We start from the raw sequence: 25,523 nt of genomic DNA, 5'->3' as shown, positions 1-25,523 counted from the left end.
CTTCTCTCTCTCTCTCTTTTGAGCCAGCATCCTTCTACATACCTCTGACTGCCCTGGAACTGAGAGAGATCCCCCTGCCTCTGCCTCCTGACTGCTGGGATTAAAGGTGTGTGCCACAGAGCTGGGCTCACATTTCCTTCTGTATGCTTGTGTGGATCTGCGTGCGGGTACGTGCACCTGAGTGCTGTGGCTGTGGAGGCCCACGACAGGGCGCAGAGCTCGAGTGACCTGCTTGATGTGGCTGCAGGGAACTGGACTCAACTTCTCTGTAAGAACAGAAAACGTTCTTAACCACAGCACCATCCCCACGGCCCAGCATCAGGTTTTAAACATTATAATGTTATCTCAGTAGAGGGCTGGAGAGATGCCTTAGTGGTTTGGCACAGTTGCTGCTCTTGCAGGTTTGATCGCCAGCACCCACATGGGTGGCTCATAACTATCAGCAGACCCAGTTCCAGGGGACTGCAGGCTCTCTTCTGATCTCTTGGGGCATACACACGTATGCAGTAAAAGCATCCATACAGATAAAGTAAATCTAGTTCAGTTATCCCAATCAGGAAAGTTATAGGCTTATTCTTAATTTCTGAAATAAAATACTTAAATTACTGATAACTGTTCACAAGTGACTATTAATGTTGATAACTAACATGAGAAAATGAGATTTCTCAATAGAAGAGAAATTTCCTGCTATACAGGTGAGCTGAGACATGTAAGGTTTGCCAGGCAATTTTATCAAGTTACTCACAACACGTACACTCTTGGCATACCCCACGGTGACTCTGGCGCTTTCTGCATTTAGCCTAAAAGATGTTTCTTCCCGAGAAACTGAACCTTTCTTTCAAACGCAGTTGATCGAATAGGAGAATTGGGCTCATAAAAGGGATTCATGGCAAACTTGATATATAACTCATATACATCAGTGAAGAAGTTCTTGATCCCATCCTCCTGCCTCACGTCATGAAGCATGAGGAATCTCATGTGGCCGGCAGTGACAAAGGCGGAGACGAACCACTCGTTGAATTTGTCCACAGTTTTCAGGTACATGCTGTTGGAGAGCCACAGGTTTTCCTCCACCAGGTCCAGAGCGGCATGAGCTATGAACTGGTTCAGGTGGCGGTGCTCATCCTTGGACTCTGCTTTCCCAGCTGGCAGGAACTCCATTTCAAAAACCGGATTATCATGGTGGCCGACAATTACAAAGTAGAAGCTTCCAGACATTGTCTTCTGTGTGTGAGTGGCCCCTGCGGTGAGATCTGGCAACAGAGACACCCAAGTCAGTCCACGAAACTTTTGGGTTGGTTTTACTCTATAGCCCAAGTTAGCCTTGCAATAACAATCCTTTACCATAGCCTTTGCTGATATTACAGGCACTGGCTACCACACCCAGCTATATTTATTAAAAATTTACCCCTCTCTTCCAATGATTAAAAACAGAAAAATAAAGAAAAGGGGAATTTCCTTAGTCTAAAAATGTATATCACCACCACCAAATCCAAAGTACTTTTTAAAAAAATATTCATTTATTATTCATACAATATTCTGCCTGCATGTGAGCCAGCAGGCCAACAGAAGACACCAGATTTCATTATAGGTGGTTAAGAGCCACCACGTAGTTGCTGGGAATTGAACTTAGGACCTTTAGAAGAACAGCCAATGTTCTTAACCTCTAAGCCATCTCTCCAGCCGCCTTCCCCAAAGTACTTTTATAATTAATATCAAAGACTGCAGGGAAATGGTGGCTCACACCTGAAATCCCAGCACTGGGAGCCTGGGGCTGGAAGACTGTCAGGAATTTGGGTCTACCTGGCTACACAGTGAGTTCCAGCCAGCCTGGGCTACAGTCTGAGAAGCTGTCTCTAAAAACAACCCCCCCACCCCCAAAATGTAAAATAAATAAATAAAAAAAAATGCAAGTGAAAAGCTTTCTTCTTAAAATCAGAAACAAGGCAAGGTCAGGTCCCCGCCTTCTGGCTAAGATTAAGTTTAGACACTTGGTGGGGAGGGCACAGTGCCTTTCTTCTGCCACTTCTATTCAGCACTGTACTGAAGATGTCCAGCAGGGAAATAAAGTTAATGGAAAGAAATTAAAAGAACCAGGCAGTGGCGACATATACCTTCAATTCCAGGGGAGGCAGAGGCAGGTGAATCTCTGTGAGTCTGAGACCAGCCTGGTCTACAGAACTAGTTTCAGGAGAGCCAAGGCTACACAGAGGAACTCTTTCTCGAAAAACAAAAACCAAACCAAAACAAAAGAAATAAAAGGCATTTGGGGTAAAGTTCAAACTATTTGAAAATGACATGATCTTATACATAAAACACCTCATGGAACTACTTATAAGAAAGTTCAGCAAGGTTCTAGGAAACAGGATCAGTATAAAAACAACAGCTGGATTTCTATAGATTAGCAACTAGTATTAAGAGTGATGAAGGAACAGGACAGGGACTATCATTTAAGAGACACTTCCCAGCCCGGCATCGTGGTGATCACCTTTAATCACAGCACTCAGGGAAACAGAGACAGGCAGATCGCAATGAGTTTGAGGCCAGCCTGGTCTACAAAGTGAATTCAGGACAGCCAAGGCTACACAGAGAAACCCTGTCTCGTGGGGGAAAAAAAACACACACTTTTCATAAGATTAAAAATTACATACAGTCTTAGGAGTTTAATAAAGGTTTTCAGTGGAAGACAGCAGAGCTGTTACACAGCAAAACCACGTCTTGGAAAAAAAAAAAAAAACAAAATGTATCACATACATACACAATACTAATTCTTAGAACATATAAAGACATGAAAAGGGGAACTTAATTGGGAAGAAAGGGTTCAGTGGGAGTGGGATGAGAGAGGGTAATGAGGAGTGAAAAGTACATTATAACATATTTATGAAACTGTCAAGGGATAATAACTAAAGTGTATAATGGAATATCACCCATGTTTATGGGTTATTAAAGATGGCAATACTCTTACTGACCCACAGATTAAACACTCACACAATCCGTTAAATAAACTCGTACATTTTGCCATTTGTTTTTGTTATTTACCTTTTCTTTCTTTTTTTTTTTTTTTAAATAAGCTCTTACGAAGCCCACACTGGCCTGACTGTTGGAATGGCTTTGAATTCCTTGCCCTCCTGCCTCCCTCCTTCCAGCGCTGTGACTATCCTCTGTGGCCCTCTTAATTTAATTTATTTTTAACAGTTTATTTCCGGGGCTGGGAACCAAATCCAAAGAGCTCTACCTGTAAGCCACAACCCATCCTAGGCAAAACTGAGAGTACACACCCACTAAAGTGATTGAACTGTGGGTTCCGGGCCTCCCCCGGACGGCCCCCATTCTTCCTGTCTCTAACTCTGGACTATTTTTGTTTTGCGACAGGTTCTTGCTGTCACCCAGAATCTGAGGCGATCCTCTGGGGCTCCAGAGCGCTGAGATTACAGGCGAGCGCCACCCTGCCCAGGGTGGGATTCCGACAACTATAAATACCTCACAAAAGTCGACTTCCCTCGAGTTCAGGGGCAGCGGAGGTGGAGAACAGGTCAAACCACCGAGACCCAAACTCAGCGTCAGTCTCACGGGGAGACTCCACCCAACGAAGAGCCGGCGCTGCTCACTGAGCATGCGTACACGTTCCCGCGGACTCGACTCAGTGCGACGACGGAAGACTGAGCATGCTCCCTAAAGCACTCAGCGAACGGTCCTCCGCCCACCTCTGGGCGCCATCTTGGATCAGGGCACCTCGGACCGGGCATGCTCACATACGTCTCCGGGCAAGGCTGCGCGTCGGGCTCTGGCCGCCATCTTGGGTCAGGGGCATCATGGGATGTCGGGTCCCCGCGGGCCTTGTCTGGCTCTTTACAGCACTCCTTTCCCTTCAAGGCATGCATACGAGCTGCTGTTGTTACTGATGTTCACTCGGAGGTGTAGAGGACCTGTACCTGGCGTGAGATGTGGAAGAGACATGCCAAGGGAGGCGCCCCTTGAGGCGACATGGGTGCCAGGAAGCAAAATGGAGGTTGCAGCATCAGGCCCTGTGTTCAGACAGTCTGCGAGCCTTCTTCGTGGGCGGAAATGCGTAATAGGTGGCGGTGGTTTAGGGACCACGTTGGCTGGGGTTTTTGTGAGGTGGTGATTTTCGTCTCGGACTCTGCTTCTCCTAGTGTGTGCCTGGTTTCTTCACAGGTTTTCCTCATGTATTTATTACAAATGAGACTTTCCTGGTGATGGCCTTCTGTAGCCCGTATTCAGAAGCTGCTTTTACTGAAGAAGCATTGACTTCTCTCTTGGGGCTGTAGGGTGACTAAAGATGAAGTTTGGCGTTTCTGCGCTGCGAGGCACCTTCTGTTTGTTAGGGGAAAAAAAAAAAAGGTGCCGGGATCCAAACTAGGAAAGGCAATTCACTTGGTTTTTGTTCTAAGGAGTGGTGATTATGTCTTTTCCCCATTGGCTGGGGTCCCACCTTCATGATTGACTTGAAAGGATAAACTCAAAGGAACGGGATTAAGCGTCTGTGCCCCAGACAGCAGGGAGTCCCAGAGGGAAAAAAAGATGTGTGTGGTTTGTAAAACAAACAGACAAACTAATAGGTGGAGAAGATTTGTGGAATATTGGCCTATCACAGATCACCCTACCTTTGATACGACTTTTGTGGAGGCCAGAAATTGAAGGCGTGTCATCCTCCATCACTCGTCCCCTTGGTTTTTGAGACAATCTCCTTGTGTAGCCCTGACTGGCTTTAAACTTAGGGTCATTTCTAGCTTGAGAATCTTGGAGAAAATGTTATAATAAATGTCTTATGCATTAAAAACATATTATTGAGCCACTGCCGTCGGTGGAGGTTCACACTTTTAATCCCAGCATTTAAGAGGTAGAGGCAGGCAGATCTCTGTGAGTTCAAAGCCAGCTTGGTTTAAAACGTGAGTTGCAGACCAGCCAGTCCTACATTGTAAGACCCTGTCTTAAAACAACAAAAGAATAATGAAAACAGGATAAAAGAGGATGTGATGTAGAAGCAAATACATGCTGGGCATGGTGGCACTGGCTTGGAATCCCAGCACTTGGGTGGCAGAGGCAGGATGGCCCATTAGTTTGAAGTTGGCCTGGTCTACACAGGTAAACTGTAAACCAGCCATTGCTGCAGAGAGACCTTGTTAGTGATGGTTGGCATTGGGTACTTCCAGGCTCTTTGCAACTTGTCCAAGTAATTGACAAATAAGGCCTCACACAATTACAAAAGTAGTAAGATGGCTTCATTTAAGGCAAATTAAATGAAAGCAGAGCCTGGGCATGGTGGTGCACACTTTTAATCCCAGCACTCAGGGAGACAGAGGCAGGCAGATCGCTTTGAGTTTGAGGTCAGCCTGGTCTACATAGTGAGTCCTGGACAGCCAAGGCTACACAGAGAAACCCTGTCCAAAAAAAAAAAAAAAAAAAAAGACAAAGGAGTAATACAATTTAAAAAATATGATGTCAAGATAGACAATGGGCCAGAGTGAGGTATTTAAGGGCCAGATTACTGTTAGGGACTTCCTTTAATAGAGTTCAAGAGTAGTTCGTTATTAACTGACATAGTATGGCTGGCTTAGTTTTGATTATTAAGCTATATGATCATAGCCTTCCCAAAATGCATCTGACTGTATCATGTATATGCTCAATTATGCATAGGCTTAAGATGGTAAACAGGGATTCTCCATGAAAGTTCACCTAAGGAGTTGACTTTACTGTGCATGCTCCCCAAGCCAGTTCAGCCAGTATAGTCTACTGCCCCATATTTGTGTGGAGGTCAGAGCCAGCCAGCCATCTGGAGTCATGTCCCAGGAATCAAACTCAGGTCTTCAGCTTGGCAGTAAGCATATTTACTCAATGAGCTAGCTCTCCATCTCTGGTCTGTTCTTTATATCTGTCATGTCCAATGTGCTGGGAATATATTTGGAAAGAAACTAAGTCTGATTGTTGTTAGGGTAGGAGGAACTTAGAGGAAGGTGTACATGTTGTCTGATTCAGCTGGGGTCTGAGGTTGCTAGGTTTTTCAGAGATACATTTGGGTAAAGGAGATAGGCTGTCAAAGTGAATTATTAGGCAGGGGTGTGCAATACTCAATTCAAGTAGAGGCTCAGGTTACTTAACTATTCCTATGCCTGCCTGCCTTAACCTTTAACTGTATCTCAAAACAAAAGTCTCCCAAAACAGAAAAGAAGATGTTGAGGAGCTGGATGTGGTGACAGATGCCTGCAATCCCAGTGCTCAGGAGGTAGAGGCAGGTGGATCTCTGTGAGTTTAAGGCCAGCCTGGTTTACAAAGTAAGTCCAGGACAGCCAAGGCTACACAGAAAAACCCTGTCTTGAAAAACAACAACAAAAAAAAAACCCAACAAAACAAGGCTAGGAACTTCCGGAGATGGAGAACAAGGACCTTTTGATTAAAGTGTCATCTGAAAAATAAACAAGATAAACCGTAAGCCCAGAGAAATAAAAACTATACAACACTAAGGATAAAAAACAAAACAAAAACTTTCAAAAGTTAGGTGACTATCTTCAAATAAACAATAGCTGGGCCTACCTACAATATAGTCATCTTTTCAGGAACAAAACAGCCCAGAAGCTTGGATTCCTGTCAGGCGTTCAGGAAGAAGCCCCTTCCAATCTAGAATTCTAAACCCAGCTACCCCTGCAGAGCATCAGGAACTCTGTTTAAGGCTGGGGATATGGGAAAATGCTTGCCTAGCTTGAATGAAGGCCCCAGGCTCTTTCCTCAGCACCACATAGACCCAGGCATACCCTTGTAATTCTATTACTTAGAGGTAGGAAGATCAGTTCAAGGTTCTATCCTTGGTTACATAGTCAGTCCGGGGCTAGCCCAGGCTATATGAGAGCCTATCCCCAAAACAAAACCTTGTAGAGGCTGAGGCCACCAATCTGAACTATCTTCAATAAACAGCCATTGTTTATAAGCTCTTTTAATTAACTTTATTGAATAGCCAAATTCATAAGTTAGCACAGATCAAATGATTGTTTGCATGGGTTACAAATGACTTTTTTTAAAAAACAGGAATAAAACAGTGAAAATTACAATCTGTAAAAAGGAAGACCAATCTTGTCTCAACATTTAAGAGAAGCAAGACTGAGCACAACACACTGAAGATCAACACATAATTTTGATTCAAGAACAAGGACTTAATGTTACAATATCATACACTACTTTACAAAATTAAAATTTCTATTAAGGATTGTGTTTCTAATAGTTAAAACTGTGAAATCACATTTGGTGGTCCCCTAGATAAGAGCTGTTATGCATCTCTGATTAGAAGTAAATCTTTTATTCTAATTATTGCAAAACAGTCTATTAGACTTAATACATTACATTAAATTAAAATATATGCAAGCTAAAATAAATGGTACTGCTTGAGTGAATATTAGTATGTCAGACTTACAGAAACATTATTTTAAAAATTCTAGAAATTAGAAAAATAGAGTACTTTTTATGGTAGAACTGCCATGCTCAGATTTCTATATCAAGATTGCCCTTGTCTGTTACTTTAGTAGTTGTAGATCTGTAGAAAATTCAAGGATCTTTCTAATTTACAACTACAATAAAAAAAATATGGCATAGTGTAAATATTAGTTGTTTTACATTAGGAAGTAATACAGGATGGTAGGACGGGTAGTGTCTTACTGCCAAAAAAAAAAAAAGTCAAACTAAAACACATTCAATAAAGGAAAAAAAATATTCCACAAATATTCATTCTCTTGTCTGAAAAACAAAAACTATGAACCCTAAATAGTTATGTTTTTATGACTGTTCTAAACTTACTCTGGATTGCACGATACATAATATCTAAAATAAAATTTAAAAGAAATTGTGAAATATACTAACCCAGCAGGTGCTAATAAAGGTCAGACTCTCAGGGAAGGCACAAAGAAGATTTCCCTAGGAGCACAACATTTCCCTCTGGAATTACGAAGAAAGAATCTACAAATACCAACATTTAGTTGAGCATGATGGCACACTTTTAATACCAGACTCAGGGAGGCAGAGGCAGGCAGACAGCTATGAGTTGGAGGCCAGCCTGGTCTACAAATCAAGTCCAAGATAGCCAAGGCTACACTGAAAAACTCTGTCTCAAAAAACCAAGAAACAAAACAAAAAACAAACACCAACATTTAAAATTACAGGAAGAGGAACACTTTAGTTCATTTAAAGGAACATCAGTACACAATGGCTTCAAAGGGGGAAATTATATAAATTTCATGGGTTATAACTTGAATATTGCTTCTCAGTAAATGAAGCAGCTTTCAAGAAAATTCAATTCACTGTACTACGTGTACACTAAAACAAAATTTTTTTCAATCGTCTCTTTCGAGACAAAGTCTGGCTGGTCAGGTACTTGCTATGTAGCCCAGGTTAGCAATTCTCATGCCTTGGCATCTCAAGTACCAGGGTTAGGCGTATGTACCATCATGTCTGGCTTGGAATTAAAAAAAAAGGAAAATAACCCTAACACTGTTGTTGTCATGATACAGTTACTCTGAAGCAGCTGGCAGGCAGCAGCCATATCCTCTGGGGACCCGTGCTTCCTTCCCCAGGAGTTAAGTTAGCCCACGTGGGTGTAAACCTGGAAGTTACGATTTCATTGATCATGTGAGACTGTAAACACATTTCTAACCTATATAAACAAACAAACAAAACCTCTTCATCAAGTATTACATACAAACATCATTGAAGAAGTTCATACAAGACAAGATGAACCTGTGAAAAGAGCCAAACTCTTTTAAAGACACATCACAGCACTTTAAATACACATGGATTATTTACCTATTTGTAAACAAAAGCCATTGATAGTTTGACTGTAATAGTTCTCTAACTGAATCAAAATAAGCAGTCTTAAAAGCATGTTTCTTTTTATAAAAATCAAATTTTTTTTTATAACTTTAATATGATGGGTTTGCACAATCTTAATATCCACTAACTCAAAGAGCAGCAATCATACTTTAACAGGTTTTAATATCCCAGAATATATGAGTGGCTTCCAATTTAATTATTAAACTCCTTAGAGAAATGTTGATGCTTTCTAAGATAGTATTTATGGAACCTTTAACTTCTTTCACTCTCATTTGCCAAAATAACACTTTACCTCTTTATTAATCACAGCAGAAATGCACCAAACAAAACCTACTCAGCAAATCAAGATTACCAAAATTCCCAGCTATTATCATTGCCATTCCTGATATATTTATAAAGACAGCTCATATTCTATTCATGGCAGAATAAAACAGCAAAAAACCACCTAATTACAGTTTTTACCTCAAATTAAAGTGACTTTGTTCAAGTAGAGAGAATACTGATAGACTTTAAAGCTTTACAATTTATACTCTTCCCAAGTAAGACCAGAGCTAGTTTACTCCAGTTTTAGTTAACATGATTCTTTTCCTTCCTTAAAAAAGAAGCAGTTGGGGTGGGGCAAAAAACAAGTACATAAAGGGAATGGAGTCCAGCTTTTCTACAGTCTACTGACTTTTGGATTTTCCAATTTAAAAAAGATCATTATTGACAGATTTGAAGCTCCCTGCAACACTTAGTCTTGTGAGGTTTTTAGATGTAGCAGCCAAAAACTCAGAAAAATAAAAAAATGAGAAATAGAAATGCAGATACCAGAAGTCTTTATTTTATAAAATGTACTTTGCCTCTGCAATATTGTCTCATCTCAATCCACAACAACTCAAACATAGTTGGCAGCAAAGGGAAAAAAAAGGTTTCAGATCATGTAGACATCTATTTGATTTGAAAAATACAATATTTTGTTGGAGTTGCACACCTGACTCTCTGCTGTGGTCCTTTATTTGCTATAGTTGGTTGAAATCACAGTGAAACATCTTAATCATCACATTTGTTCACAAGCTTAAGGAGGAAAGGAAGGTACTGCATTCTCAGGAAATCTGCACGTGGCTCCTCAGCGGCCCAGGTCTCTTCACTTGTTCACTTGCTGCTGTATGTGCAGGAGGAATTCATAATACGACAGTGCGGATTCTGTTCTGTCTTCTACTAAGTTCTGAAGGAACACTGCTTTCATTAGACTCTCCTCCCTTACAAAGAAAAGGCAAGAGTAAGAATGTTCATGAAATTCAATTGAATAAACCATAGATTCTTCTCATAGGCTGTTGATTTAATTACTGTGGTAATTAAAATAAATTTGACCATATAAATATCTGTATATAGGGGCTGGAAAGATGACTCAGTAGTTTAAAGGACTTGCTGCTCTTATGGGTGACCTACACCCATTTGGTTTCCAGCACCTACATGGTGGCTCATAACTGACTCTAAGTCCAGTTCTAGGGGATCCAATGCCCTCTTCTGACTTCCAAGGGCAGCAGGGATGCATGTGGGGCTCATATATACATATGCAGACAAAACACCTATATGCCAAAAAAAAAAAAGAAAGAAAGAAAGAAAGAAAGAAAGAAAGAAAGAAATCTAAAAACAAACAAACAAAAGCTATGTCTGAGGTTTCTCTGAGAATACCTGCCTGATATGTTTGTTTTTTAGGAAAGTTTATAACTTAAAGAAAAACTACTGATATTTTTATTAGTTAAGTTTATTGAAAGTTACTTCTAATAAGTGGTTATTATGCATAATTTATGATTATTGCAAAGAATTACATTTTGGTTTGGTTTTGTTTTTTGAGAAAGGTTTCTCTGTGTAACAGGACCATAGCTGTCCTGGACTTGCTTTGCAAACCAGGCTTACCTTATCCACCTGATCTGCCTGCCTTTGCCACCATGCCCAGCTGCATCTTCTTTTTCTTCTTTTACTTTTTTGAGACAGAGCCTCATGTAGTTCAGGCTGGCTTTGAACTCATTCTAGCTGAGGATGAACTTAAACTGATGCTCCTGCCTCCACTCTTGGAGTGCTGGGATCACAAGCATGTGTTATATCATGCACTGTTTTACATCATGCTAGGGACTGAACCTAGAATATGCATACAAGATTCTACCAACTGCCGGGCAGTGATGGTGCACAGCTTTAATCCCAGCGCTTGGAGGCAGAGGCAGGCAGATCTCTGAGTTTGAGTGCAGCCTGATCCACAGAGCGAATTCCAAGGCAGAGAAACCCTGTCTTGAAAAACAAAAAGATTCTACTAACTAAGCTACTTCAACAGACTCTTCTATGTTCTTTTAAAAGGTTTACTTACCAATTATGTCATATACATACTATAATTGAAAACAAGTTCTTGTAAGGCCAGACAGTGACACATTAAAAATCTGACTTACCTGATTACATAGAGTATTGGGAAAAATGGCCTCTGTTCTCTAAGCCACGAGATGAAAGCTACTGTTCTGGCAGATTCTGGTGTATCAAGTTCTGGAAGTTCTGTCTGTAAAACAAAACTCCAATTAGCTCTATCATCTGCCATGCAGTCTGCGGTACCCTTTAAATTTTAACACTTATGAATCAGCTGATGATTTTGTTAGAACACAGTATATTTTAGGCTTGGAAGTAATTTTGTCTCTGTTGCAAATACCCAGCTTTGCCAATGCCTCACTGAAGTAAATGAATGAATATGGTTGTGTTCTGATAAAATCATACTCACAAAACAGATGGCAGGGTTTTGGGCCTAGTTTGTACAGCCTTGTTCTAGGAAAACTTTCTAGCCCTTCAGTTCTTAATGAACTCTAGACTCAACTGACTCGTCAAGGTGGTTATTAGTAACATGAGAGTTGATTTCATTACTTAAAATGCCTAGTCATCCAGCCCAGTAACTGTGTTCAAGGATCGAAAGCTAATATCCTAACTACAATCATAACATCTAGGTCTTTCCAAATATATGACTCCTGTGAGATGACTCAGCAGATAAAGGTACTTGCTACCAAGCCTGGTGACCTGAGTTTAATCTCTGGGACCCACTTAGTCAAAAGAACCAATCCCCAAAAGTTGTCCTCTGACCTCCACACTTGAGCCCTGACATGCACACCCCAAACTCCAATGAAGAAACAGATATAATAAAAACTTAAAAATTCATGAGTCCTTTATTTACTGCCAGGAATGCAGGAGAGACCAGTAGGAAACCTATTGGTATGTAAAATGATAAAATGAACATATATTCCAAAGTTGGATGAACTTGAGGGCCAGGACACCTTGGTCCTGTCAAAACACTGAGAAAAGAAGCTTGAGACACTCAGCAGTTAAGAACGTGTCCTGCATAATCTGATTGGCCTGCTCTTTGATCACCTCCCCCTGAGGGGGCAGCAGCCTTACCAGGCCACAGAAGATGACAATGCAGCCACTCCTGAGGTGATCTGATAGACTAAGATCAGAAGAGGACCTCCCTTATCAGTGGACTTGGGGAGGGGCATGCATGAGGAAGGGGGAGGGAGGGTGGGATCAGGAGGGAAGGAGGGCGGGGTTTATGGGGGAATACAAAATGAATAAAGTGTAATTAATAGTAAAAACAAACAAACAAACGAAAAAAAAAACAAAACATGTCCTGCTCTTGTAGAGGACCTGGGTTCAATTTCCATCACCCACATGTTGCTCATAAGTATCTATCGATCCAGTTCCAGGGATCAAACCTCCACAGGCAAAAAATATGCATGTGATACACATATTTACATGCAAGCAAAACAGTCACATACATAAAATAAAACAAAAACAACCCGGAGACTAACCAAATTACTTTTAGAAGACAAAATGAGCCAGGTGTGGTGGCTCAAGAGGCAGAGGCAAGTGGATCTTTGTAAGTTTAAGGCCAACCTGGTCTACATAGTGAATTTTAGCCCAGCCAGGGTACTTAGTGAGACCCTTTCTTGCCTGGCATAGTGGTGTGCCAGGCCTATCTACTAGAGAGGCTGAGGCATAAGGAACTCTTGCGTTCATAAGATCAGACAAACCTGAGCAGCATAGGAAGAGCCTGCCTGGAAACACACTCAAACTAAACCATAAAACGAGCACTTGCAGTTGGAAGAGAGATACTATCTATGAGAATATTTACCCTTTGGGAGAAATTTGGAATATTAATTTCTGTTTGGAAAATGGGGTTCATGTTTTGTCATATTTGAAATGTCCTTTAACTCTCCTATAATCACTAACATAAAAAGCTTACCATTGTCTGTGGAATTGATGCATAGTTTTGAACTCCCAAAACTTGGCTGAGAAAATTCTGTGCACAATTTTTTCCAACCCAAAGCATCAGTACCTGCAAACAGGAATACACCGTTTTGAGAGGCAGCCTAATAGTGAGTCTGACACTTCTACCACTGGTTATGTCTTAAAAAGTCAAAAGATGAGCACGCTTAGTGAGACTACAGTGAACTGCTGTGAAATGGGAGTCAGCAGGAAGAATGACCAGTGCTAACATACAGAGTAAAGAAAAGCAGCTGAAGGCAACTGCTAAGGAGGCTCAGCTATGCACTGAGCTCATCAGGATAAGTCAATTCACTCACTGAGCCCGCATCCATGAGGAACGCTCCATCTCTGCTCAACTTCTCCACTGAGAGCTGAAGAATGGGGGGCTGAGGTATGGTTCTGTCATTGATGTTGAGAGCTCCCTGAAGAAGGAAGCAAAGAATTAGGTTTTTAGAGATGGTAACACACAGACACACATCTATCTATCTATCTATCTATCTATCTATCTATCTATCCACATATAAGTACATATTATGCCTAAGTACACATATGTGTATAAGTACATATAGCATGTGTTCACATGTATGCACCTGTGCACAGGCTCAAAATTGATGAACTGATGTTGGGCATCTTTTACTTTATCAAGGTAGCCCTTTGCTTAACCCAGAGCACAACAATTCCAGATAGTCTAGTTTGTCTCAGGAATCTGCTTTAAAGTGATGAAATAACAGGTGGATGCCATGCCAGCTTGCTTTTATGTGGGTTCTGACCACTGCTCCTCATGCTTCCACAATAAGCATTTTATCCTTTGAGCTAAAACCCTGGCCTCAGTACACTTCTGGAGAAAGGGTCTGATGTAGCCCAGGCTGGCCTCAAATCTTTTATGTAGCTGAAGATGATCTTGATCTCCTGAGCATCCTGCCTCCTCCTCTAAGTGCTAAAATTACTGGCATAGGGTACCATGCCCAGCTCTCCAGAGCCACATTTAAACAAAAATGACTTCTAAGAGTTTGGATCTTGGGGCTGGAGAGATGGCTCAGAGGTTAAGAGAACTAGCTATTCTTCCAGAAGTCCTGAGTTCAATTCCCAGGAACCACGTGGTGGTTCACAACCATCTATAATTAGATCTGGTGCACACATTCAGGCAGAACATAAATAAAATTTAAAAAAAAAAAAAAGTTTGGCCCTTAATTAGCATACCAATTATCCATAATAAAGATGGAGTAAGATGTATATTAAACAAAGCCACTGTGACTCTAATAATTGAAATTAAATTCTGATCATATTTATTTCTTGTGAGTGTAGCCAGAAGTTAATGGCAGGTGTCTTTTGTGTCACCCTCCACCTTATTCTTTGAGACAAGCTCTCAATGAGACCGGAACTTGTTGACTCAGTCAGCTGGCTACACAGCAGGTCCCAGGAACCCCCCTGCCTCTGTTTCCCAGTGCTGGTTATAGTCCATGCTTGTTGTATTCAGCTTCACAAGGGTGCTGGGAACTCTCTCAGGTCCTCATGCTGTGCAGCGAGTAAACCATCTCTCCAGCCTGTTCTCACCTTCTGTTTTCTGAGACCAGACTGTTAGGTACTGGCTGGCTGCCAGCTCCCTATGTAGCCAAAGATGACCTTGAACTTCTTCTCTGATCTTCTCGCCTCCACATCCCAAGTGCTGGGACTCAGGTATGAGACCCTGTGCTGAGTTAGTGCAGGGCTGAAGAGTGGACCCAGGCTTCACACATGCTAGGCAAGCATTCCACTAACTGGGCCACGTCCTTAGCTTGTTTTCGAAAGAGGTTTAGCCAGGCAGGCCCAGAAGTCCCTTTAGAACTGGAGCTGGCCTCGAACTCCTGGTCTGCCTTGAAAGTGTTAGGATTACAGATACGTGCCACCAAGCTTGGCTTTTTAACTATGATTTCAAAAAAAGTAAATAAATTTGCCAGGCATGGTGGCACATGCCTTTGGTCCAGTACTTGCGAGGCAAAGGCAGGCCGATCTCTGTGAGTTTGAGGCCAGCCTGGTCTACAAGATAGTCTATGATAGCCAAGGTTGTTATACGGTGAAACCCTGTCTTGAAAAACCAAAATAATAATAATAATAATAATAAATTCAAGAAATATAATGTATAGTGAACAAATAAATGACATTAATGAAATACAAACCAAATGTAGTTACTAATAATGCACTAGTCAATTTTTCTTCCTTTTTCCTTTTCTTTTCTTTTGAGATAAGGCCTTTCTTGCCAATTAGATGAGACTGGCTTTGAACTCACAGAAATCTGCCTGCCTCTGCCTCCCTATTGTTGGGATTAAAGGTGTGTACTAATACTCCCAGCAATTTTGCTTTCTTGGATTTTACAAATAGGTTTGTATTTTTAAATTTTTTGGATTTTGCTTTTGGAGACAGGGTCTGTTGTCCACCTGTTCCAAACTCATGTGCTCAAGTGATCCTCTTGCTTTAGGCTCCCAAAGTTGTTTGAACTATAGGCATAAGCCAGCTAGCTATAGGGTAATTATAAAGTTAAACACTGAAGAAGATTGGCTAGCGAGTGTGAGAACGCTGTGCTGGATATCTTATGTCAATTTGGCACAAGCTGGAGAGTCACCTAAGAAGTGAAAACTTTAACTAAGCTAATTTCCCCACCAGACTGGCCTCTGGGGCATTGTTCTCAATTAGTGAGTGATGTGAGAAAAGCCCATCATGGGCTGGTTGTCTCGTGGTGTAGAAAAGCAGTCTGAGGGGCTGGAGAGATGGCTCAGAAGTTAAAAGCACTGGCTTTTAACTGTTCTTCCAAAGGTTGTGAGTTCAAGTCTCAGCAACCACATGGTGGCTCATCTACAGTGAGATCTGGTGCCCTCTTCTAGTTTGCATTCACAATGCTGTATAAATAATAAATAAATCTTAAAAGAAAAAAAAAATTCCAGAAGAGGCCACAGAACAAGGAGTTGGCCTTACCTCATCAGAGAGGTTGTCAACTCTGTACAAACTGGGGTGTGTTGTGAGCATAAGGTGAACCAATGGCTGATTTTTCACTTGACACATGGCAAAAATTCTCTCATCTAGACGCACGTTTGTCCCGGTCTGGAATGACTTCTGTAACAAGACAAAAACCACGGCCCCCACAAACATTAAAAAAAAAAAAAAAAAAAAAAAAAAAGACAGAATTTTGTAAATGTCAGTTGCTAAAAGATTACCTTCAGACCAAATTAGCAAATTTATCACAAATTATTCCTTGAAACATTCTCCCCCCCGCCCCCCATGAGACAGGGTTTCTCTTGGCTGTCTAGTCTTGGCTGTTATAGATTCTCTTCGTAGACCAGGCTGGCCTTGAACTCACAGAGATCCACCTGCCTTTCCTCCCAAGTGCCGAAATTAAAGGTGTGAGCCACTATGCCTAACTTGAAAATATATTTTAATTAGTCATGTATTAAATTCCACTGCAGCCTCAACTGAAAGTTTCAACTGGTCAAACACCTGCTGAGCACAGCCAGGCTACCTCATCCCCCTGGTGTCTGTCTCCTCATAGCCTAACCCTGCACAGGGACGGTGAAGGAGCTGAGCAGCATGAGAAGGATGGGACACTAGAGACAAGGTAAAGGCACATGTGATATGCAGACCCCACTATGTGTGCTATGCCTGATGGGTGGTAGTTAACACCAGCCAAAGGTAAAATTATTGCATTCACAATTAGAGAACAATATACCAAATCTTACAAACCTATGAAGAAGGATGGTAACATGAATGAGGGCAGCAGCACAGCAGAGCTGAATTTGGGATACACTTGACTGCTATAGTAGCTTCATGGAGACTAGTAAGTGCTGAGGTGAGGTTTTAAAGTGTTTCAGTTAGTGGAAAGCAGTAAACAAAACAAAACAAAACAAAACAAAAAAACAAAACAAAAACCAGAAAACAATGACTAGTCATGAACCAAATGTCATTAAAAAGCCTCCAGGCAGGTTCAGGTGAACTGAGGCATCTGTAGGAAGAAAGTCTTCTGGTAAAACACTGACAAAGGCTCAGCTCCGACCCCACTGCACCAAACTCAGTCCGTCACACTGACGGCTGTGTGCCTGGTGTTGCCTATGCTCATCGTCCCAAAGAAGCCAGACCAGTATTTTTTGTTTTTTGAGACAGGGTTTCTCTGGGTAACAGTCCTGGCTGTCCTGGAACTCTGTAGACTGGGCTGCCTTGAATTCACAGATCTGCACCTGCCTCTGCCTCCTGAGGGCTGGGATCATAGGTATGTACCATTACGCCCAGGACAACTGCACTTGTGAGGCTGTCCATTGTTAGGGCCCTACAACAGTCCTGTGGGAAGAGTCTGGGCAATTTTTCTTGACTGCCTCTCCATGCCGTCTTCAGCAGCCACCACATGGTAAGCCCTCACCATGTGCTGAGTGCTGGTCGCCTAGGTAATCGCACAGAGGCTTTGTCAGCACAGCATGAGGAATATTTCACTGAATTGTTGCACTGTAAGTATAAAATAAATAGGGGCTGGAGAGATGGCCCAGTAGTTGGGAGCACTAGTTGGTCTTGCAGAGGACTCAGATTCAGTTCCCAGAACCTATATGGTGGATCACAACCCCCCATAACTCCAGTATCAGAAGATCTGTTGTCTTCTTCTGACCTTTACAGGCACCAGCACACATGTAAGCAAAACTCCCAGATATATAATATAAAATAAAAACCCTAAAACAAAGCATAAAACAAATAATCACTGCATCTTATGGGGAAAACAATTCACTAAAATATTTTTCATTTATTGAGTGTTTATTACATTCTAGGTGCTGGGATTAAATGATGAATAAAAAAGACAAAAATCTTTGTGTTCATGGTTTACTTCCTAAATAAGGAGAAGTAAAATTGGGTGTAATGATACATTTTAGAATGCAGAGGCAAGTGGGTGTCTGTAGGTTCAAGGCCAGCCTCAACTATAAAGTGAGCTCTAGGACAGTCAGGGCTACATAATGAGACCCTGTGTCAACATCAACAAAAGGGAAAAATAACAAGCAAACTATGTGTATGAGAGGGAAATCAAGGAAGGCAGAACATCACAAAAACAAAAACAAAAACAAAAACAAAAAACAGGCTTTCAAGAGAAGAGCTTAGATTGTTAAATGTTAAAATTTAAAGACTATGTAACTTCTGTGACCAGAATTAAAGGCGGCAGGACTGACCAGGAGAAAGAGGCATTTGCGACCCCCAAATGCATGCTATGGCATGCACACCCTACATCCCAGATGTGTTGCACACAGCTAGGAGTCTTCTTGTCTAACACTTGTCTAACACTGTCCCCTGACTACTATCTCTCTGTTCTTCCCACTCCTCAGTCTCTAACAACTGTCTGAGTCCATGTGCTCATTTTTAGGCTTCCAGCACGAGTGAGAACACGCAGTGCATGTATGCCTTCTTACACCAACAGTACAATTTACAGTTCTTTCTTTTGCCATCATTTGAATCTGTGGTCACAACACTGAATCATCGCTGAGTGAACATCTCTTGTATGTAAGGCGCTTGCATTAAACTAGTTATTCATAAGTTTCTTTGGCTATAATCCCTTCCATGCTCCAGTAAAACACAAGGTTCTCAACCTCAGAAAACTTAACTAGTCTAAAGCTACTTATACAATGTTTAGAGTTCACAGAATAAAAAGTTTTTTAAGATTCTTACTGCGCTAGTCTGTTTTCTTACCTGTTTAAGGAGAGCCAACACAAAAAGTGGGAAAAGCCTCAAAGAGAAAGGAACCATGAGGCCTGGCTGCTGGCTACTCAGGACTGAAGAGCGGTAAGCTGAGAGAGAGTCTATGACAGCGTTCACCAGAGCATCCCGGGCATCGCTCAGGCTGGCGGTCACTGACCTATCAACAGCTAGTGAGGTGAAAGTAGAGACAAAAAAGAAACAAGACACAAGGTCGGTGATTCTACTAGAGAGAACAGAGAGATCACATACTCAAACACACACACACACATACACACACACATCATCAAGGACAGTTTACAGGAATGGGTGCTCTCTCTGTCATGTGAGTTAGGGATTGAATTCAGGTACTTAGGCTTGTTGGCAAATACCTTTACCTGTCCAGCCATCTTGTTAGCCCAATTAATTTTTTTTCTTTATCCTTTTCTTTTCTTTCTTCTTGATGTTTCGAGACAGGGTTTCCCTGTATAACTGGCTGTCCTGGATCAAGCTAGCCTCGAACTCACAAAATGTACTTGCCTCTGCCTACCAGGTGTTGGGATTAAATACATGCACCTTCACACTCAAAGGCCTGCTGAATTTTTGTCAGAGAAGATTTAAGCGGGGGATTGAATATATGTTTGTTCGTAAAAAGTTGTTAAATGAGTTGATCTTAAGATCAGGACAGAATAATCACCCTAAACATATTTTGGCTATTTTTGTGCTATGTATACGAGGCAGTTCTCTTAGCATTGGTGATAATAAAATCAACATATAGAACTCCAAGAAATGATGAAAATATTCTACATCCTATATATCAAATAGTTTAGCCAAGATTTTTTATGTAAAAATAAACAAGCACAGCCATCTCATTAATATGCAATTTGCTTTTATATTTAATAAATGAAGAAACTATGCTATGCCAAAAATTGCTTTAGAGTTCTTTTTTTATGATTCATTATCAATAAACATTTGATTTGTATACCTATTCTATATCTAAACACCTGGAGCTGCATAAAATGCTTTTGAGTGCAAGGGGGTCAGCTGTTGAAGGTGTGGATGTTTGAGAAGCTCTCCTTCACAGTTCACTGACATCCTGTTCCCCAAGTCAGAGCTCATAAAGTGTATTAGCGACAGTTCCAACGAGTGCTAATACTAAAGAGCATATAAGAAATAGTTATTTAAGGGGCTGGAGATGTGGCCCGGCAGTTAGGGGAACTTACTGCTTTTGCAAAGAACGTGGGTTCAGTTCAAGCACCTACTTGGCAGCTTACAACCATACTTAACTGTAGTTCTAGGGGCCCTATGTCCTCTCCTGCATCCCCAGGTACCAGGCACACAAGGTATGCACAGACATATGTGTAGGCGAAGCACCCATACACAAAAATAATTTTAAAATATATTTTTTAAATTCTAAAAAACAAAACAAAACCTTTCAGAAGAAAAATGGGATATTAAAAAAATGATATGGTTGAGTCTAAAGTAGACAAATAATATAGAAAGTCTTCCTCCCCCCAAAATGAGGAGCGAACCCAGGGCCTTGCGCTTGCCAGACATGTGCTTCACCACTGAGCTAAATCCCTAACCCCTATAGAAAGTCTTTTAATGGTAGCTTAAGGTCAGTGAGGGAAGGAGCAAGGAGGGGTCACCAACTGGGCACGAGATTCTTTTGGGGTGATAAAAATGTTCTGAAAGTAGACTGTGACAATGGCTGCACAATTCTGTAAGCATATTAAAAAAGACAGAATTATACAATTAAAATGGCTGAAATTCCTATAATACACAATCATGCCTCAATAAAGCTGTTTACACAAGCAAAATAGGCACATGAACTGCAGATCTCTTTGTTGAAATACACACAAGCACTCAAATGTCAAAACCTCTAAGGTAACAACTTGGTAAAACAAAAATTGTGTATGTGCTTAATTATGGTATGATGTGTAAGATACCTAAAGTGGTCACAATTCTTACCCATGTTGGCCAATAACCCTGAAATTGCTTGAACGTCAGCTCCAAGAAAGACTTCATTAAGGGTGGAAACTACTGGCAAACATAAAGTATGGACACGAATTCTTCTTTCACCTTAGGAAGAAAACAGAAAAGCTATTAAAAAAAAAAAAAAAAGGTTAACTTAAAGTCAACTTATTCTTTTTCCTTTTATGCGTGGAGGTCAGAGGATAATGTCTTGAGTTGGCTCTCTCACCATGTACATTCCAGAGATCAAATTTAAGTCATCAGGCTTGGTGACAGGCACTTTTACTTGCTGAGCCACCTTGCCAGGTACTAAAATCACTTCTTTTTAAACATAGAACCAAGGAGGTCACATAGAAAGCAGAATACTCCAGAAAGCACCAGAAAAAAATTTCAGGTGCTGGAGAGATGGCTCAGTGGTTAAGAGTTCAATTCTTTGAAACCACATGGTGACTCACAACCATCTATAACATGATTTGATGCCCTTTTCTGGCATGTAGGTGAACAAGCAAATAGAGCATTTGTATATATAAAATAAATAAATCTTAAATTTTTTTTCAGGTTTTATATTTTAACTACGAAACACCTCCTGTTCAAGTTATTAGTAAACAGACAGCAGAAATTATAGTTGACATGATAATATGCTACTTTCTCTCTTTCTCCTCCTCCTGAACAGGATCAAGATATGGCCCAGGCAGGCCTCCAACTCATAATCCTACTTCCTCAGCTGTCTGAATGTTAAGAGTAGAGAGGTACTATGTCTGGCTTAACAAATCCCCTACCTTTAGAAAAAGACTTATTCATTCATTCATTCATTCATTCATTCAATTCATTCATTTGTTTTTTCAAGACAGGGTTTCTCTGTACAGGTGAGGCTGGCCTCGAACACACAGAGATTGCCTGCCTGACTCTGCCTCCTAGGTGCTGGGATTAAATGCGTGCACCACCACTGCCAGGAGAGGGAATTTCTTTTAAACCAGAATGTCTGATCACAGATAAATGTCTGTCCCTGGGAGTAGTGTAGGCCTATAAGGTCAGAACTTGGGAACCTAAAGAGCCCAAGTTCAAGGCCAGCACAGTGTGCTGTCTCTATATGCAGGGTGTCAAAAAGAAAGGAAGGAAAAGGAAAAACTCACAAAGACCCACCTGCTTCTGGCTCCTGGGTGCTAGAGCTAAAGCACATTTCTTTTAAAACAAAATGATTTAGGAAAATACAGATTTCACTTAAAAAAAAAAAAAAAGATTTATTTCTTTATTATATATACAATGTTCTGTCTGTCTGTACACCTGCACACCAGAAGAGGGCACCAGATCTCATTATAGATGGTTGTGAGCCACCATGTGGTTCCTGGGAATTGAACTTATGACCTCTGGAAGAGCAGCCAGTGCTCTTAACCTCTGAGCCATCTCTCCAGCCCCAAAGACAAATCTCTTGACTAAACAAGAAGAGCAATAAGATTTTTATGGTTACAAATAATCTGTCCATTCAACAGAAACTAGTAATTAGAAAGAGTACATAAGCCATAGACAGCACACTAGAAAGTTTACTTTACCCTAACACTCTGTTCTTAGTTAGTCACGTCCTGTACTCTTACACATATGTTGCACGGTCTCAGCTGAGTGTAGTGGTACATGCCTTTGATCCCAGGACTTGGGAGACATAGGCAGGTGAATCTCTGTGAGTCTTAGGCTAGCCTAGTCTACACAGCTAGTTCCAGGCCAGCCAGAGCAGAGCTACAGAGACCCTGTCTCAAAAAATTCAAGAGGGTAGGTAGCATGTGTGTGTGTGTGTGTGTGTGTGTGTGTGTGTGTGAGAGAGAGAGAGAGAGAGAGAGAGAGAGAGGAAGAGAGAACAAATACAAACAAACACCTACCTTTACTTGATGTATATAAGAGTGCTGACTGAAAAGAAACGAGCTGAGTGTCAGTAAGACTTTCTTCTACTGACATCTGAACAGCATACCCAGCATCTGGGTTGACATTGGGAAGAGACAGTAAGTCTGTAGAACGGACAAAGAAGTTCCCATGGAAAGTATGAATGGAAAGACCTAGAATAAAAAACAAATCATCACCATGATTATGTGCTTATTTACAAATATTCCTATTTTATTCTAGTCACTCATCAGAGTAAAACAGCTTAGAGAAGACACAGTACTCGGTGATACTGAGGGGCACTGGGCCTCTCCTTAAGATAATAGGGATGCAAATTTTCAGAAACCTTTTGGGAGGACATTAACAGTATATACCAGCATTTTATTTTAATTTTACAAGTTTATCTTTGTTCTATTTATTCACTTAAATTCAGGCAAGAGAGACACCTGTGACCACAATTCACATACATGTTGAGGTCAAAGCACAACATATGGGAGCTGGCTCTCTTCTTCCCCTGTGTATGTCCTAGGGATTGAAATCAGGTTATCAGGCTGGGCAGCAGGTCCTTTACCTGCTGATCCATCTCTCTGGTACCAGCATTTTGAGTCTATATTTAGTTGATACACAAACAGACTCAGACACACACAAGCCAAGCCATGCATTTTCTTTGAAGATGTGGTACTTTTTTTAAAAAATGGAAATAACTCACATAGCATAAAATTTACCATTTTAATGTATATAGTTCAATAGTTTTAAATATTCATGTTATTTCCCATTTTTAAAGAGATTTTTTTCAGACTTATTATTTATACAGTATTCTGCCTGCATGTGTGCCTGCATGCCAGAAGAGGGCACCAGATCCCACTACAGATGGTTGAGCCACCATATGGATGCTGGGAATTGAACTCAGGACCTTTAGAAGAACAGCCTTTAATCTCTGAGCCATCTTTCCAGCCACTAGAGATTGTTATTATTTTAAACTATGTACATGTGTGTTTCTGTGTATGGGTCTGTGCATATGAATGCGGGTACCTACAGAGGGCAGAGGCATCAGATCCCCTGGAACTAGAGTTACAGGTAGTTGTAAGCCACAGTGTAGATGCTGCTAACCTAACTTGGGTCATCTGTAAGAGCAGGATGTGCTCTTGAGTGCCAAGTCAGCCCCAATGTTCTCTGTTTTTAAATAATTTCTTCCCTTTAATTGCATATTGTATAATTTCACATTCTAAAACTCAGTAATGTATTTTTGCAGGGTAAATCCTGTAAGATACATATTCTTATTGGTGTAATAAAAAAAAACAAAAAAACAAAAAAAAAACACCATGTACCCCCACAAGGGCAATTAAGTGTTCCCACCTTTGGTACACCGGATCCTCATGACTGCCTCAAATCCAATCTTCCGAGTGAGGTACCTCTGTAGTTCCTTCTGTAATTTCTGTACTTGGACTGGGTTATGCTGATGATGGTACGAGGGATAGTAATAGACACTGCCTGCTGAATACCGAGAAATACAGCCTGGAAGAGAGCACACACTTCTTTTATTTACTGCTTCATTCACTCCTGTGTGTGTGTGTGTGTGTGTGAATACATTATATATATATATTTCCAAATTTTAAAGATTTATTGTGCAAGTGTGTGCTGGGTTTGTATACAGGAGTATAGATACCTACAGAGGTCAGAGGCATCAAATTCTCTAGAGCTGAAGTTATAGGCAGTTGTGAGCCACAATGTGGGCAATATAACTTGAGTTATATTACACACACACAAACACACACACACATAAGCCTCATGCCTCAGCATCCCAATACATTCTTTTAAAAATAGTAACTACTAATACTTCATACCAAAGTAACTGCACACATTTTTCTTTAACTTCTCAAGGTAATGTCAAAAAGAGCATTGTACTCTTGTATAACAGTGGTTTAGCAAGCAATTTCTCTACTTCCCTTACACTAAATTAAGAGTAGAATGCCAGGTGTAATGGTATTTGATTTTACTTCCAGCACTTGGGAAGCAGAAGCAAGTAGATCTCTGTGAGTTTGGGGAAGGGCTGGCCTGGTCTACATAGTAAGTTCCAGGATAGCCAGGGATATGTAGAGAGACACTGTCTCTCCAAAAAATAAAAAAAATAAAAATAAATAAATAAAAAATAAAGATGGTGGTGGCACACACCTTTAATCCCTAGCACTCTAGACAGAGGCAGGTGAATCTCTGTAAGTTCAAGGCCAGCCTGGTCTATAGAGTGAGTTTCAGGACAGCCAGGGATATACAGAGAAACCTTGTCTTAAAAAATCAAAACAATAACAACAAAAAGAGTAGAAGAATATCAGGTTTTAATTGATTAAACTGACTATCAGCAGTGTGGTCAGTCTTGGTGGCCACATTCCTATGGTTTCAGCTACTTGAGAGGTTGGGGTACATTACAATGGAGGATGAGGAATAATTATTACTGAATTCAAGGTTTGGAGACTATCCTGGCAAACAGAGCAAGACCCCATCTCAAAAACAGGAAAATAAATAAAGAAACAAATAAACAGGGCCAGCATGATGACTTGGCGGGTCCGTGAAACCACAGCCTGGGCTTGCCCCCTAGATTCACACGGTAGGAGAGTCAACTCTTGTGTGTTGTCTTCTGATCGCCACATATACACAAATACAAATAAATTAATTAAAAAAAAAAAGAGAAAACTAGCCAGGCGCGGTGGTGCACGCCTGTAATCTCAGCACTCAGAAGCCAATGCTACACACAGAAACCCTGTCTCGAAAAAAAAAAAAAAAAAAAAAAAAACTAAAATAATAATGACAACAATGAATACAAGTAACTTTCCCAAAGAATAAAGCTTATTTTTACCCAGCTCTCTATTTAGAACACTGTCATAACAACATCATTTTGATACTCA

General features: G+C 40.9%; 2 protein-coding genes across 3 annotated transcripts in view; both read right to left on the bottom strand.

Moving 5' to 3' along the window:
- Window positions 1-710: 710 nt before the first annotated feature.
- LOC110549627 (trafficking protein particle complex subunit 2B-like) lies at window positions 711-3,640 on the bottom strand. The gene is made up of 2 exons (XM_021638876.2): window positions 3,481-3,640; window positions 711-1,253 (listed from the first exon to the last, which is right to left on the bottom strand). The coding sequence occupies exon 2, from the start codon at window positions 1,216-1,218 to the stop codon at window positions 796-798; it is 423 nt and encodes a 140-aa protein (XP_021494551.1). The 5' UTR covers window positions 1,219-1,253; window positions 3,481-3,640; the 3' UTR covers window positions 711-795.
- Window positions 3,641-6,933: 3,293 nt separating this feature from the next.
- Window positions 6,934-25,523, bottom strand: part of Sec24a (SEC24 homolog A, COPII coat complex component) — a 59,313-nt gene continuing 40,723 nt past the window's right edge. For both annotated transcript variants that reach the window (XM_060363744.1, XM_060363745.1), the window contains exons 15-23: window positions 23,980-24,138; window positions 22,626-22,799; window positions 20,752-20,862; window positions 18,796-18,971; window positions 16,060-16,197; window positions 13,428-13,532; window positions 13,088-13,180; window positions 11,259-11,362; window positions 6,934-10,073 (exon numbers count right to left, since the gene is read on the bottom strand). In XM_060363744.1, coding sequence (XP_060219727.1) covers window positions 9,959-10,073; window positions 11,259-11,362; window positions 13,088-13,180; window positions 13,428-13,532; window positions 16,060-16,197; window positions 18,796-18,971; window positions 20,752-20,862; window positions 22,626-22,799; window positions 23,980-24,138 — 1,175 coding nt within the window. In that variant the 3' untranslated portion in view covers window positions 6,934-9,958. The remainder of the gene's footprint in view (window positions 10,074-11,258; window positions 11,363-13,087; window positions 13,181-13,427; window positions 13,533-16,059; window positions 16,198-18,795; window positions 18,972-20,751; window positions 20,863-22,625; window positions 22,800-23,979; window positions 24,139-25,523) is intronic.

The sequence above is a fragment of the Meriones unguiculatus genome, chromosome 11 (assembly GCF_030254825.1).
Source record: "Meriones unguiculatus strain TT.TT164.6M chromosome 11, Bangor_MerUng_6.1, whole genome shotgun sequence".
Classification (NCBI taxonomy): domain Eukaryota; kingdom Metazoa; phylum Chordata; class Mammalia; order Rodentia; family Muridae; genus Meriones; species Meriones unguiculatus.
Note: the sequence above shows the minus strand (reverse complement) of the source record. Positions and strands in the feature narration are given on the sequence as shown.